The 14,517-nt window shown below is 31.7% G+C and overlaps 2 protein-coding genes across 2 annotated transcripts in view; one reads left to right on the forward strand and one right to left on the reverse strand.

Annotated features, from left to right (window-relative positions):
- Nucleotides 1-7,588, reverse strand: part of Fbxl4 (F box and leucine-rich-repeat gene 4) — a 28,506-nt gene extending 20,918 nt beyond the window's left edge. Inside the window, exons 1-3 of the mRNA XM_068777331.1 lie at nucleotides 7,286-7,588; nucleotides 6,410-6,503; nucleotides 412-604 (exon numbers count right to left, since the gene is read on the reverse strand). Coding sequence (XP_068633432.1) covers nucleotides 412-604; nucleotides 6,410-6,503; nucleotides 7,286-7,510 — 512 coding nt within the window. The 5' untranslated portion in view covers nucleotides 7,511-7,588. The remainder of the gene's footprint in view (nucleotides 1-411; nucleotides 605-6,409; nucleotides 6,504-7,285) is intronic.
- A 1,297-nt stretch (nucleotides 7,589-8,885) lies between these two features.
- Spx (Spliceosomal protein on the X) lies at nucleotides 8,886-13,211 on the forward strand. The gene is made up of 6 exons (XM_068777323.1): nucleotides 8,886-9,024; nucleotides 9,213-9,296; nucleotides 10,518-10,615; nucleotides 11,341-11,517; nucleotides 12,107-12,291; nucleotides 12,731-13,211. The coding sequence occupies exons 1-6, from the start codon at nucleotides 8,991-8,993 to the stop codon at nucleotides 13,182-13,184; spliced, it is 1,032 nt and encodes a 343-aa protein (XP_068633424.1). The 5' UTR covers nucleotides 8,886-8,990; the 3' UTR covers nucleotides 13,185-13,211.
- Nucleotides 13,212-14,517: the final 1,306 nt, after the last annotated feature.

Genomic DNA, 14,517 nt, shown 5'->3' on the forward strand with positions numbered 1-14,517 from the left:
TTACCGAACAAAATGTATTCAAATAATATTTATAAATTTATTACTCTTGCCTCTTAGATCTTTAAGAGTAAAACGTAAAAGATTTTGTTTCTAATATCAAATCACTTGCTACTAAATGAGTTGTTTAACCCGTTGAAGTCACACTCTTTTTCTGGCATTTATAAAAACTACGTTAATGATTATTATTTCCTATACTGCTACCGAAACCTCTGTACCGCGCCTTAGGTATGCACGCGATGTGACGGAGAGAGGTGTATCATCTGCCAGTCCGGCGGCGTTCATGTTCTTATACTAGGTCTTTAAGTTGTACAGAGGTTTCGTTAGTGCTATAGTTCCAAAATCAACAACATGAACAATTTGACAAATTTATAATTATGTATGTAATATTTAATTTTAGACAAATATCCTTACCTAGTCGGAAAATTAATTTGTTTTATAGGCGGACTGAAGATTCGCGGTTTATCGCCAGCGTATTCGGGTTCGCCTTCCCAAAGCAGGTTCCAAGCACCCAATCCCAACGCCCAGATTCGAACCAACGCACCGGGATTATAGGTCTCGAATACAGCAACTTCCAGTGGGTAAACGTCTCTCTCAAACGATACTTCTGTCAACATCAATAAGACATGTAAAAAAAATATTGGCGAATGTACCACAGTTGGTACACTAGTTGAAATCCCCGTGTATATAATACTATAACTATAACATAGTAATAAAGGCATCAAGATGCGTTTAAACGCAATTATCTTTTACACGGTACGCGTTGTTATATTGATTGTTCCTAACATACTGTGAAGTTGATGTTACTAAAGATGTTTGTTTTATTCAGTGTTCATGTAAACGAATCATTATATTTATATACAATTGTTACCACCCACTATGTTTTTGTTTCATTCACTAGCTTACGGTAATGTTGAAAAGGAACTATGTTAACTCTTTACGGCAAACAGCATTTATTACTAGTTACCAATTTTGTATTTATCAGGGTCATGATGTTTTCCTTCATCACAGAGAAGGGAATATATAATATATTTATTGATATATATTTGCATTATATGTCAACAAAAGCTAATACAGTGAACTGCAATACATTTTAATAAATCATTTATTTATTTATAATCACACTATGGATCATTTATAGTGATGACTACAAGACGCAAATCTAGTAGTCAAGAGAAGAATAGCCCAATTTGATTTTAACTGGAATCAAATTGTAACTCCTTCTCTATTTTTTGGACCAAACTGTCACTGCTGCCCAAATGGCATTAGCAGATTCCGAGGATTTGAGGTTGATAGGCGCATAGGGCGACTAACCTAGGATCTCTTTTACAGTAAAAAAAGTAGCAAAGCTCAAGGACTACCTACGAAGCCTCAGCTCGAAAGTGCTTCGTTTATTTCAGCGGATTGAAAGGCCGCCGTGCTCTTATATGGCTTCAGTGGTCACTCCATGGAGTGAGTAGTTTCAAGGACTTCCATAAAGGGACTTCAGCTATGGCCGTCATTCGTAGATAATATCCCCTTAACGTATCGATACCAGGCCGCCCGAGAGGCCCGAATCTCAGCTTGGTCGATTGCTATTGCCTGGCTAATACGCTGGGAGAAGTGGCGAAAGAAACTTCAGTAATGCTATCTAGTATAACCGAAGTTGGCCTCCCCTGTGAGATACGATTTGACCCCGTTTCTGACGAGACTGGCTAGAAATCGAATGGCGACGATGACGGTGTATAGTGTACGTGGCTTGACTTATCATCGTGTCGTCCGGAAACTTTAGTAGTTGTTACGGTCTCAGGAAAGTGAGGCGTTTGAACACATCACGTGTGGCGCCAATTAATGACTTCGTGCATTGGCCGAACTGGGCGATGTTGCCAGTTCCAAGTCGACTAGCAGCTCTTCGTTGCGTACCTACCACGGTGTGCTCGTTACTCTACGCATAAACCTGTAAGCTCTCCTCTACCTTTAAATATAGCTATGAAGGTTTTTAATGCGTCTTACAAAAAAAACTAAGTAATATTTCTTTTGGAAATACTTTTATAAACGTCCGTAATATAGTAGTGAGGGCGATTTATTCCCATCGTGTATTATCACTTATAATCCTTTCACACTAATGTCTGATTTCATTTCAACTAATATCGACGAACTATTTCAATGTGTTTACTTGGAAAGATTACATGCTATAGAAAGTGTACATATATACTGTTATTGATCGTAGGTACTACCACGGCATTTTTAACTACCCCCGAACAATAGTTTGTTATCATTGAGATAACGACATATGTTGCCTCATGTCTTAAAGCGACGATAAAAAATAGAGTTCCATGGTATCTTGTGTTGCCACCAAACACACCAATCCACCGCATCAAACCACCAATTATAGAATTAATTTTGATATCTGCTCCTCATAACGACTAAACCTTTACCAGAGAATTATTCGACATTTTTCGCAGTACTTTTTAAAACCGTATATCACCCACAGAAACCAAGTTCGGCTTTTTCAGACACCCTCGAATAAGAATTCTAAACGCGATTTGAGTGACTGCCCAAACCGAGGCTCTCTCGTCGTGACACTTCATGGAGCATCTCTCTATGTAACCTCAATGCTCGGTGTACTAATCCAATGAAATATAAAATGTAACTACCCTACTCGGGAATCTCAAGGAAGTCATCGAGACCAGTAGCAGTAAGAAAAACCAAGCTCTGCGAGCTCATTTAGTAAAGCTATAAATGTCAAAGGACATACAGCTTTTCTCGATGACCAATAAAAGCAAGATTTTGTATCATAAATTTGTCATCACCTATATCGTCATTTTAACTGTACAACGTCCACTGTTGGACATAGGTCTTTCCATTCGGATTTTCGATAGGACCGGTTGGTAGCGCCTATGATCCAGCGATTTTCTATGACCTTAATAAGGTCGTATGTCGATCTTGTGGGTAAACGTCATACGAGCCGCTGCACTTTTTATAGCCTTGACATATTAGCATAAAAATAAAAAAAAATCTCCAAACAATTTCATGCACGACCTGCGATCATAAACCCCTACAACTAAGCTACTTATAACGTTATCTTTATAAATATTATAAGCATGACTGCGTTGTTATTAAATTAGAACAATTTAATTAATTCTAATGAGCATTAATACAACGCACAAGGAAGTCTTATTAAAGTAAAAAACGTCAACGCGTTTCGTAACCGAGCAACGCAGGGGACCTAACATGTGCAGTCCATACTTCATAACATGAGAGTACATATAGACTTTCATCCACTGTAGGCAGATTCCGGTGTGTATAAAAACAAATTAGGTAGCGTAACTGGAGACAAGCACGAGTCATATATTTTTTTTAATCAAACGCGTCTGGATACATTGCAATGCATGTACGTGGCGTCACTTCAAAATCATTGCCACGGTTAGTTAAGTTTTTACGGATTAATCTAATATATAAAATTCTCGTGTCACGGTGTTCGACTTGAACTCCTCTGAAACGGCTTGACTGATTTTTACCAAATTTAATATGCGTATTCAGTAGGTCTGAGAATCGGCTATTATCTATTTTCTATACCCCTAAGTGATAAAGGTTGTTCACACTTAATTTTTTTTAACGAAGTTTTTTGTTTTTATTTCTTTATGATACAGCATACAAGAATATATACAACCATAAATTTTCACCCCTCTACGATCAACCGTTATTTTTTATTTGTAAATTAAAATATCATTATTTTTTTGCAAAACAACGTTTGCGGGATCAGCTAGTATAAATATATGCAGGGCACACCGTTCGTGCAGCTTACGGTCGTCGGAGCCGAAAGGTGGCGACCAAGAGCCGGTAGACGCGGCGTAGGTAGGCCCCCACTAGGTCGACAAACGTCATAATTAAGGCCGACCGATCGACCGACGACGACGTCATAGTTAAGGTTGGAATGACGCTGTATACCAGCCACGCAACACCGGCCAATGTGGCGTCTTTTTACAAGGTCTATGCCTAGCAGTTGGCGTCTATGACTAAAATGAATGAAATATTATGTTAAGTGTTTATTTTTTCTTCTCTTCTCTCTCAGTAAAGTACGACCTTCATCGAAGTTGATTTCATGTTTTTTTATTTCTTATTTTATGGTCATTAGTTGATAAATTTAATCATAATATTCTAACATAATACAAGATGAATAATGTTATATTAACAATAACAATACGTTACAGATATTAGTCCCTATGAAGAGTGCAAGAATGAAACTCACAAATAACATCACAATGGAATAAACACATAACCTCGTTATGGTTTTCAATTTTAAATTGTAACTGGCATAAATAACTGGCATTCATTTTTCCAAATTTATATTACATATATATATATATATATACACACATGTCTACATATATATACATACATGTATATACATACATATACATACATACATACATACATATATATATATATATATATATATATATATAAAGTAAACGCGTATTTATTAGCTTTACTAAATATAAGTCGAAAAAGTTTAAGGGCAATAAATTTATAACTGGTACTTAGTATAATTTACCCAAAATTACCCAAAAAAATTTACTCTTAAATGTATATATTTAAGAGTAAATTTTTTTGGGTAATAAAGACAATGTGAAGTAGTTTCTTTCTTTTTTTAGTGTATGGCTTGAAATTGATAAACAAATTTTAAAAATAACCATGGCTTAATGGTGGCTGAGTTATTTAAATAGCTATGTCATGGGTCTCTGTCATCTCCCACATAGATTTGCTATATGACTGGTATGAAGTTGTCTATCCACTGGACATTCTATGCAGCACTTCCAGATTTTTGGTCTAGCTCCAGAGTCATATGCCCCAATCTCTTAAGTATATATGATAGATAGTATATCTACTAGATATATATGCAATGTAATGCAAAATGTAATACACATTGCTTATATATCTAGTATTCATAAAAGTTTTTTCATTTTTTCTTTCCAATCGTTGTGTAAACTACTTATAAGAAATTTAAAATGAAAACTACATTTAAAAAAGTAGATTTATTGAATGAGTCAAATGGAGTATAGCGATAGTCCAAACAGTTATGCATGTGATAAGATTTGCAATGTTTCCATTTCCTTTGAGCAAACTAGGTTATTTAAAATACTGCACTATGCGAAGGCTTGCATTAACAGCTGTAAATAGTTTTTAAGCTTAAAAATCAACATTAATAAAAAGTAGACACTATTTAAATTTTAGTAAAATAATTATAATTTATTCGAGTTATTAATGTTTAATACATTAAGAAAAGAATCATAAAAATGATTGCATGTTCTTTTAAAATTAAAACAATAGTTCAAATTAAAAATCCTAAAATGACCTTCATATTCATTGCAATTATCTGATAAGAGTGTGTCGTTAATAAGTGTGTATAAAAATATTAAAAATGCATTTAAGAATGACATCATGACATACACATAAACAACAATAATAATGAAATGAAATAAAAAGCTTTGACAATATTTATTATGTGTTACCATCTTAAATGTTTAAAAAAGTCAAATATAGATTATGCAATATATATGCAAAATATGTCTTGTTCAAAATTGATATAGCGTAGTTTTTTTTAAGTAATCAGCCAGTTTTCTATAGTAGTTTAATAAGTGCAGTTAAATGTTTGATATGAATTCCAAAAGAAAAAAAAATATTCTTTTAGATTTAGCTAGATAATATTATAAAAACAATAGAAAGATAATTATTAACTGTTTAATATTAATCTTACTTAAATATACTACTTTAATCAAAAAATAACATGAAATTATCATTTAAAAGCAAGGTGGGCTGCATCCCAAAAATCAATGATTTGGTGCTTGAAAGTCATCAATCGACAATAATTGATGCACTGATATTATTGGAAAGTCATTTGGATTACCCCAACTACTTTGGAGGATGTTTTGAGTCTTAAATGTGTCAAGTCTCAATTGGTCAATGTCATGCTGCATTGATTATGCCAAAAGCTCAATTCATATCATTTCGCATCAGCCATATTTACCTCATTTGGCTTCATGCGACTTATGGTTATTTAGCAAACTCAGAAATACAATGCGGAAATGCTGTTTAGACATGACTAAGGAGATAAAACCTAAAAAAAATCAAAGAAGGCTTTAAAGACTATACTGGGAGAAGACTATCCCACCTATTTCGAGGATTGGAAAAAGCAATGGCAAATGTGTATTTTATCTAATGGGGATTACTTAGAAAGGGAAGTTGATTTCAAAGAATAAATAAAAAAAAATTGATTTTATAAAACCAATTCACTTTACTTTTTGATCACAGTATATGTATATTTTTAAATTAATGTCATAATTTTAAACCTTAACAAAAAACAAACAAGGATCAATAGATAGTACTGAAGTAATCACTAGTAATATAATAATGATATAGTAATACTTACCAACATAATCTTGGCTTTGTATTGAGCGACTGTTTTGTGGCATATAATCTTCTTGAAAAGATGGAGCCTCATCCCACCATTTTCCATAAGTCCTCTGTAAAAAAAGAATCATTGTAAGAATCTCTTTTGCTCTCTTATTTATTTTGAAATGATACCTGTATGTGTCAGTGTTATAAAAATCTACAACAAATCTCTTGTACAATTAGTAAAAAAGAAGAGAAAAGAGTATACCTAAAATTAAAGTTTTAAAAAAGACTACATTAGATGAAGTAATGATATGTTCGTAACTATACAAAGTCACTCAAAAGAATTTGTTCTAAAAACACAAAAGATACTTATCATATTAATGATAACTTTGCTATGCAAATCACAAGTTAAATTCATAAATGACAAACAATGACTATATAAGAAAAATATGTAAAACCCAAATAAATATAATTAACATTTGTACAAGACATTAATATATATTATAATTAATTCACCATCCACCACAATTTACATATTATTGTATGTAAACATGTATTGTATGTGTAAATGATAATAATAAAATCAAAAATAATAACTCCTTTTTATATAATTTTTACTTAAACAATTGTTAGAAATCAATGTTTACAAAAAGCAATAAATATATTAATACATATGTTATATAAAGTTTTTTATGAAAACTATCTATAAATGTAAAGTATGAAAACTACACATAAGTAAAGTTTTATTGTATAATTATTATAGTCATTACCTACACTGCGGGCAAACTTAAAACTCATTATTTTATAGATCTAAACTTACGGATTTATTTTTTTGGCAACCAAACTTAAATTGTTATAAAAATATTGGAAATTTCTACGTAATACAATGTAAGTAATTATATAGTTTTACCATAACGAAAGCTTGTGGATAGTCTCCATAATCTGGAAAATTTGAAGGCGGTCCGCGAAGATTGAAAGCAGTATAGGAGACACTAATTTCACTTCCATACTGAGAGCTAAAATCTTCGACGTTTTGAACAAACTGTTCTATTATTTGAGTATTGCTTTCTTCGTTTTCATATTCATTTTCATTAAGCCACAGTAATGAAGATATTATATCAGACGCACTCTGCATTTTCCAAACAAAGATGTCAATTTTTAATAATTACACAGTAGAATACAAATACGATTTTGCCGCAATTTTTCTGAATTCATTCAGAAATATTCAACGATCAATGGACTGTCGTAAACTGACTATTGACAGACTGTCACAAAGCGCTTTTGTTACTGAGTGTAACTGTTTGACGTTCGAATCGTCTAAATATGAAGATAACTGCTGTCATCACAGAAAAATAAGTAGCGTTTCGTTAACTGAATAAATTTTATCAATATCATAAAAATTAAACCAAAACTAGGCTTAAAGTATACTTTACTTTAGCTAAATAAAAGTATACTTTAGCTGCAGCAATAGCTAAGAAATAAGCTGGTAGTTTCGAAGCTATTCAGCATGCATTATTTTATCCAATTTTAAAATCATATACTTCAAGTTAATTGACCGTATCAGAGTTATTAATTAGTAGCCACTTAAATGATAAATAGTTAGGTCAATACAAGGAAACGCATCTACGTGGAAGATATTTTAACTTTTAATACTTGAACATAATTTATTTCTTTCATATCTTCCTGAACGGCAAGCATGGCTAGCGCAGATATATAAAATAATCAGTATAACTGCATTTGTTGCATCCAAAGGCTGCCTGTTATTGGCGTTAATATTTTAAGTCCGTTAAGTTTTTTCTGTATTATTAACTTGAGATATAAAACGAATTAATAAAGTATTTCGTTCGTTTTACTTCATCCATATAATATTTTGCAAATTTTAACAAAAAAACTAGGTGGAATACCAACTCATGTTTACCATCGGTCTCGCTGGACAGTATGTATATGTGTTGAAAATAATTTTTCTATGAATAACTTATGGCAATTGGCCATAATAAAGTTAAATAAAATATTTAAATTGTTAGATTTGAAACGGGGAGACGATGCCTTTGATGATTTGACTCCGTTTTGTATGTCGATTTATATAATATAATAGAGTTTTGGTGGTACGTTCATGAACAGTCCTACTATTAAATTAAACGGATTTGGAAACTATATTGTTAAATAAGAATTGGATAATAAAACATTGGTGATGATCAATCAACATTGAACAATCATCAAGCGAATTATTATATAATTGTTTATCAGGGCTCGTTTAATAGCCAATTTATAATTTACATAATTTATATACCAAATAAACAAGCATATAGTCATTAGGAACAAAGATAAAAGTATTTGAATTTTTCCTCAAACTTAGTTTCTTTTTCAGAAATTGTGATATTTTATTTTAGTTGTGAATTTCCAGAAACGACAATTTTTTATCGTTTGAAAATAAATGATTTATGTAATATTGTAGGTAATAGACACATAAGCCATAGAGAATATAATGCATTAATGTGTACTGCAAACTGTCAAATTTGAGACAAGCGGACGTTGATTTGTTTGGAATTATTCAACAAAATATTTTAAGATTTTCTTTGTTAATGGGAACTTCTTGGATCTTTTGTTAAATAACAATGGCGGCCGGCCCTATCGCTGAAAGGAATCAAGGTATTAAATAGTAATAAAACTTTATGAAGATATCATTTGATGTTTGAGGTTATCAGTTTACAATGTTACTAAATATTTGAATTTGTAAAAAAAGTAAAAGAAACCACAGAATTGTCAAGAAAAAAATAATATGGTGTTTTATAACAGTAAAGTAACTTAACTTATTGTTTACATATAATCAATTTCAGATGCCACAATTTACGTCGGAGGTCTTGATGATAGAGTATCAGAGAGCTTGCTATGGGAGCTATTTGTACAAGCTGGACCAGTGGGTTAGTATCTTAAATGCTTGAAAAAAGTAGTTATATGTCCCATTGTATAAAGAAAATATTGGTGTTAATTTGGGTTTTGTGAAGATGAAGTTTTTGAGTGAAAACTGGTGACATTTCTAAATAGTTATTATATCATGAATATTCCTATATAAACCTACGATGATATAGCTTAAAATAAAAGTAGTAGTTAAAATAAAAAAAATGTTATGATTTGTGATAGATGTCTGTTTTTTGTATTTAAAGCAGACTTTTAAGATAAACTTATTTTTGGTAACAAGTCTCAATAGTACTCGCAGAAGCTTTGGCTTAGATCATTACATTACCCTTTTGCTGTGATACTCAATTGGGGTAATACAGGATTATTTTAGATATAGCTTTAAAGAGGTAAATAAGTATAAAATATGAATGAATAACTGATTTGCTTGTTTATTGGATATATATATATATATATAGTATATAGTATATAATTATTGGAAGATACACCATATCCAAAAATTAAAGGTTTCAGAACCACTAAATAATGTTATGATAATAGTAAAAAAGTTAAATTTTTTGAGTAGTACTTATTTAAATATATTATTGTTAACAATCTATTTCTACAGACTTTGTACTGCCAGAAGATATTGGCCACATTCCAGTAGAAAAAAATAAATTAATGTAATATATTTCAGTGATCACTTTATATAGCGTGAATGGAAATAGGTATAAAAACTTTAAGGTATTTTGCTGATAAATGAGCTATACGTTCACCTCCTTCAAACCTGTTGCATCTGTAATCAATCACACTATTTATAGTATTTTTCATTTTATTAGCTTATAAAGGGTTGCCCATTGTTATTAGTTGGTCACTAGAAATTGGATGTTTTAGTTGCAATCTAGTGCATCCCTTATCTATTGCATCACTATGGTATAAGAAAAATACACAAAATTTTATCATAATTTGCTTTAGTATTTTACTTTATTAACTTAAAGTGTAAGATAGTGAAAGATATGAATACACTATTTTATGTAATAATAATAAATTCCTGCATAACACAGAACATTTTTGAATAAGTAAAACTATTATTTACTTAATTTTTAGGTATCATATTTTTTAGATAGGTTAAGTTATCCTTTGGAAATTATTAATTAATGGAAATTATTAATTATTAATAGGAAATTAAAAATTAAGTTGTTATTAATTAACAATTTGGTTTAAAAATCACACATTTCTATTTACAGTAAATGTGCATATGCCCAAAGACCGTGTAACCCAAACACACCAAGGATATGGATTTGTTGAATTTATGGGTGAAGAGGATGCTGATTATGCTATAAAGGTAATTTTTTTGCTATTATGTGTATATATATTATATTCTTATGCTATTATAATAGGATTCTTATACTATATAATAGGAATATCTGTGATGAATTATTTTTAAATATTTATCAGTAATAGCTTTAATAGTAAAATATATGTACATGTACAATATTTTTTTGTATAAATGACTATCTGTGTATATTTGTAAAGAAAAGATTTACAAATAAGTATATTTAGATACACATCTCTGTAAGTTGCACCTGCTTGGTAATCCCATGTAATGTTGAGAAATTTAGTCATGTAAATCACTCAAGCACCTGGAGGAATTACTACCATGACAAGATTAGAACTCCCATGTTAGCACAATTGCATTGTTAGGAATTTTATAATGTTATATAGATGTTTACCATATATGTTTCGCTTAGTGGACTTTCTAATATATTCTTTATGTTAAAAATATGTTTTAAGACCATGAATAATGTTCATTATATTTAATCAAAAAAAGTAATCTTACATGGATTATTTCATCTACAAATTTTGTAGACGTTTTTAACTTTGCACCAAAAAGTAGTACATTATGCATAGACCATCAAAACTGTTTGTTTTTTAGTACTTTATGACAGAAATTCACATTTCAAATGTTGCTCTTAAATATTTTTTAAAAACAAAACATTTCCCTAGTTTCATATGTAATATTTATTTCATAATGGAAAAAGAACTTTATGCATTTTATAATGTTCTCAGGTTATGAATATGATAAAACTTTATGGCAAGCCGGTAAGAGTAAACAAGGCATCAGCACATCAGAAGAATCTTGACGTGGGAGCTAATGTGTTTATTGGTAATTTAGATCCTGAGGTAGATGAAAAACTACTATATGACACATTCTCTGCTTTTGGAGTTATATTACAAACACCAAAGGTACTTTATATAATATTAATATTGATAAAATACTGGTATGTAGTATGTAAGCATTTATTTCCTGTTTTTTTATTTACAAAAGACTAGATAGAACAAGATGTATCAGTTCTCTCCAAGTCTACCGAGAAAGCCCTCAAGCCTAAAAACGATGTTTAGATTAAGGGTTTGGAGTGTTCCAAATCTGCAGAATCAGTTAATGCCAGTAAGGCAACTAGTAAAGATTTGTCCAAAAATTATATTTTCAATTGAACATTTTAATTAACATTTTCCTTGAAATATGGAATAGTCAATAACAATTTGTGTTAATGAAGGTTGTTAATGAATACGCAAAAATCTTAAAATTGATCCATGTTACTAAAAAGATAAATATAAATCTAAATTGATTTTTTGATTGACATTTTCCTAAAAACTTAATTAACTAGTATTTTAATGCAATTTTCGAAACTATGTGTAAAGTGGTTTCAGATAATTATTAGGTCCATTGATTAAATCTACTATTAATAATTGTAACCATAATATTTAACAGTCATTATATTGTTTACTCAGTATACTTTTTTACTCAAACTTAATAATAAATTACTTTGTACAGGTAATGAGAGATCCCGAAACAGGAAATTCAAAAGCATTTGCTTTCATTAACTTTGCTTCCTTTGAAGCATCAGACGCTGCAATAGAGGCCATGAATAATCAGTATCTTTGTAATAGACCCATTTCTGTGTCTTATGCATTTAAGAAGGATGTTAAAGGAGAGAGGCACGGTTCTGCCGCTGAAAGGTATGCTTCTAATCAACATTTAAACTTTTATATTGCAATTGCCAAAAAATATTAAGAGTAAACAATAAACAAACTCAAAAATTTTAAGCTACTATTCTATTATGTCGATGAAGTTAGTGCTGCTAGTCTTTAAGCTTTTACAGCTTCGCCAGATATCAGTTCATGTAGAAGAAGGGTCTATAAACTATAAAACTACCATTGCTTAACTTTATCTCTGCTCACATCTGATGTTAAACCAAAATATTAGAGATTATATTACTATACCACTACTACTACTACTATTAAATATATTACTTGTAAAGAGTTTGGAAACATTAGCTGATGATGTTTTGTTAAATGAAAACTGTATTGAAATTTTGAGTAATTATGAAGTAAACATCTTATTTAAGGATTATTTTGTTATACAGGAATTTGATAAATAATACTTTTTTCCTTGCAGATTGCTGGCAGCACAAAATCCTCTGTCCCATGCAGATCGTCCGCATCAATTGTTCGCGGACGCGCCTCCTACTATGATGGGTCCGATATTGATGGCACCACCGCCGCCACCGACGCCTTCCCCAATGCCACCACCTGGACCACCTATGAACGCGCGTCCCCCACCTCCATTACCAATGGCGGCACCTCCACCACCTCCTTCCTCAATGCCACCACCAGGGCCCCCACCTCCTCCCGGACCTCCACCACCTCCACCACCATTCCACCACTTCCCGCCTCCTCCATTTGGTCCGCCAGGATTCGGTCCACCTCCTCCACCAGGAGCACGTCCTCCCCCTCCATGGCGGCCACCGCCACCACAGTTCAGGCCGCAGTTCCCGCCACGTGGTCCGCCACCATTTGGACATCCACCATTTCCTCCGCACCATCCGCCTGAACCAAACTATAATTACTAGATGTTTTTAAAATTTAATAAATTTATATTAATACGATTTGTTTTTATTTGATATTTACCAATTTTTGCTAGTCGACTAAATATAATCTAGTTATATCTGAATTGGCAGAGGGCAAGGCCCATTCCACGTGCAATCAATGGCCCCTGGGGCCAAAAGGTTCTAGAGTCGCTGCCATAAGGTGATTGACGCGGCGCGGGTAGGTCCTTCGCTGGACCAACAATAAGTTAAGGTTGCAGAAAGTCGCTGGATGGTTCCTGCGCAAGGCCGGTCATCGCGGCGACCTTTATTATGCCCAACAGCCTTGAAGTTTGTATCTACATTAGTCCTGGATAAATATCATATTGTAGTTGTAAAACCAGTAGAATGACAAAATGATTTTGATGAATGAGAAACTTATACTAAAACTGATGGTGTCAATTATTTCCTATCATAGTTACAGTTCTTACTTTAATAATGAACTTATATAAATAATGGCTCTAATGAATAGTACAATTTTTAATTATTCGCCTACACCGCATACGTGAACGTCTGTGGGCCTCACATAAGCATGTCTTAATGCCATGAGCGTTTTCGAGCCAACCTCGAGAGGTTTGGAAAAAAAACTGGGACATGTGAAAGTTAAAGTTGTAGTAGAATTTATTTTAATTTATAAACAGTCATATAACAATAAATGCCTATTTATCTTGAACATGCTATAACTTATCTTTACTGGTTTCATTCAACTGTTTTCGTACTTTGTAGATTCTACAATGTGAAAGGTTGTTATGAATAATAAATGGAATATTCGACCCAACTCCAACTTATTACTATATCAATTTTAAATCAAGAAAGCAATAAGAACAAAATATTTCCTTTATTTTTAAATTTATTTGTTTGATAATAATCATGTGTATTATTGAGTAGATGAGCATTTAAGTAGTTTTCAATATTCTGTGAAATTGGTAAATTTGTAACCAATTGTGTCATAAGTAAAAAATAATACCAATATTTTACAAATTGAGAACGAATTTTATTTAAACAAGATTTAAAACTTTGTAGAAGGTTTTATGGATAAAACTTGTGCACAAACTAACGTGAAAAATTTCATAAAATGTAACGACTATTGAATCTCTGCTTTTGACAGTTCGCTTTAAACTTCGCGCGTTTGGCAGTTAACGCGCGGCATATTTATATTCTCGTTTGACAGATGCATGTACATCTATCACAAAATCAATTTATTTTATACTTAATTTAAACACATTAATATTTTTGAAAAATGTTACATAATATTTTTTTTCTTTTAAATGCGACAAGGCATTTGCGTCGCTTTGATTGGCGGTCTCCGCAATTTTAA

The sequence above is a fragment of the Battus philenor genome, unplaced genomic scaffold (genome assembly GCF_028537555.1).
Source record: "Battus philenor isolate CCGP_79_NKW_IND1 unplaced genomic scaffold, ilBatPhil1.0.hap1 SCAF_13, whole genome shotgun sequence".
Taxonomy (NCBI): Eukaryota; Metazoa; Arthropoda; class Insecta; order Lepidoptera; family Papilionidae; genus Battus; species Battus philenor.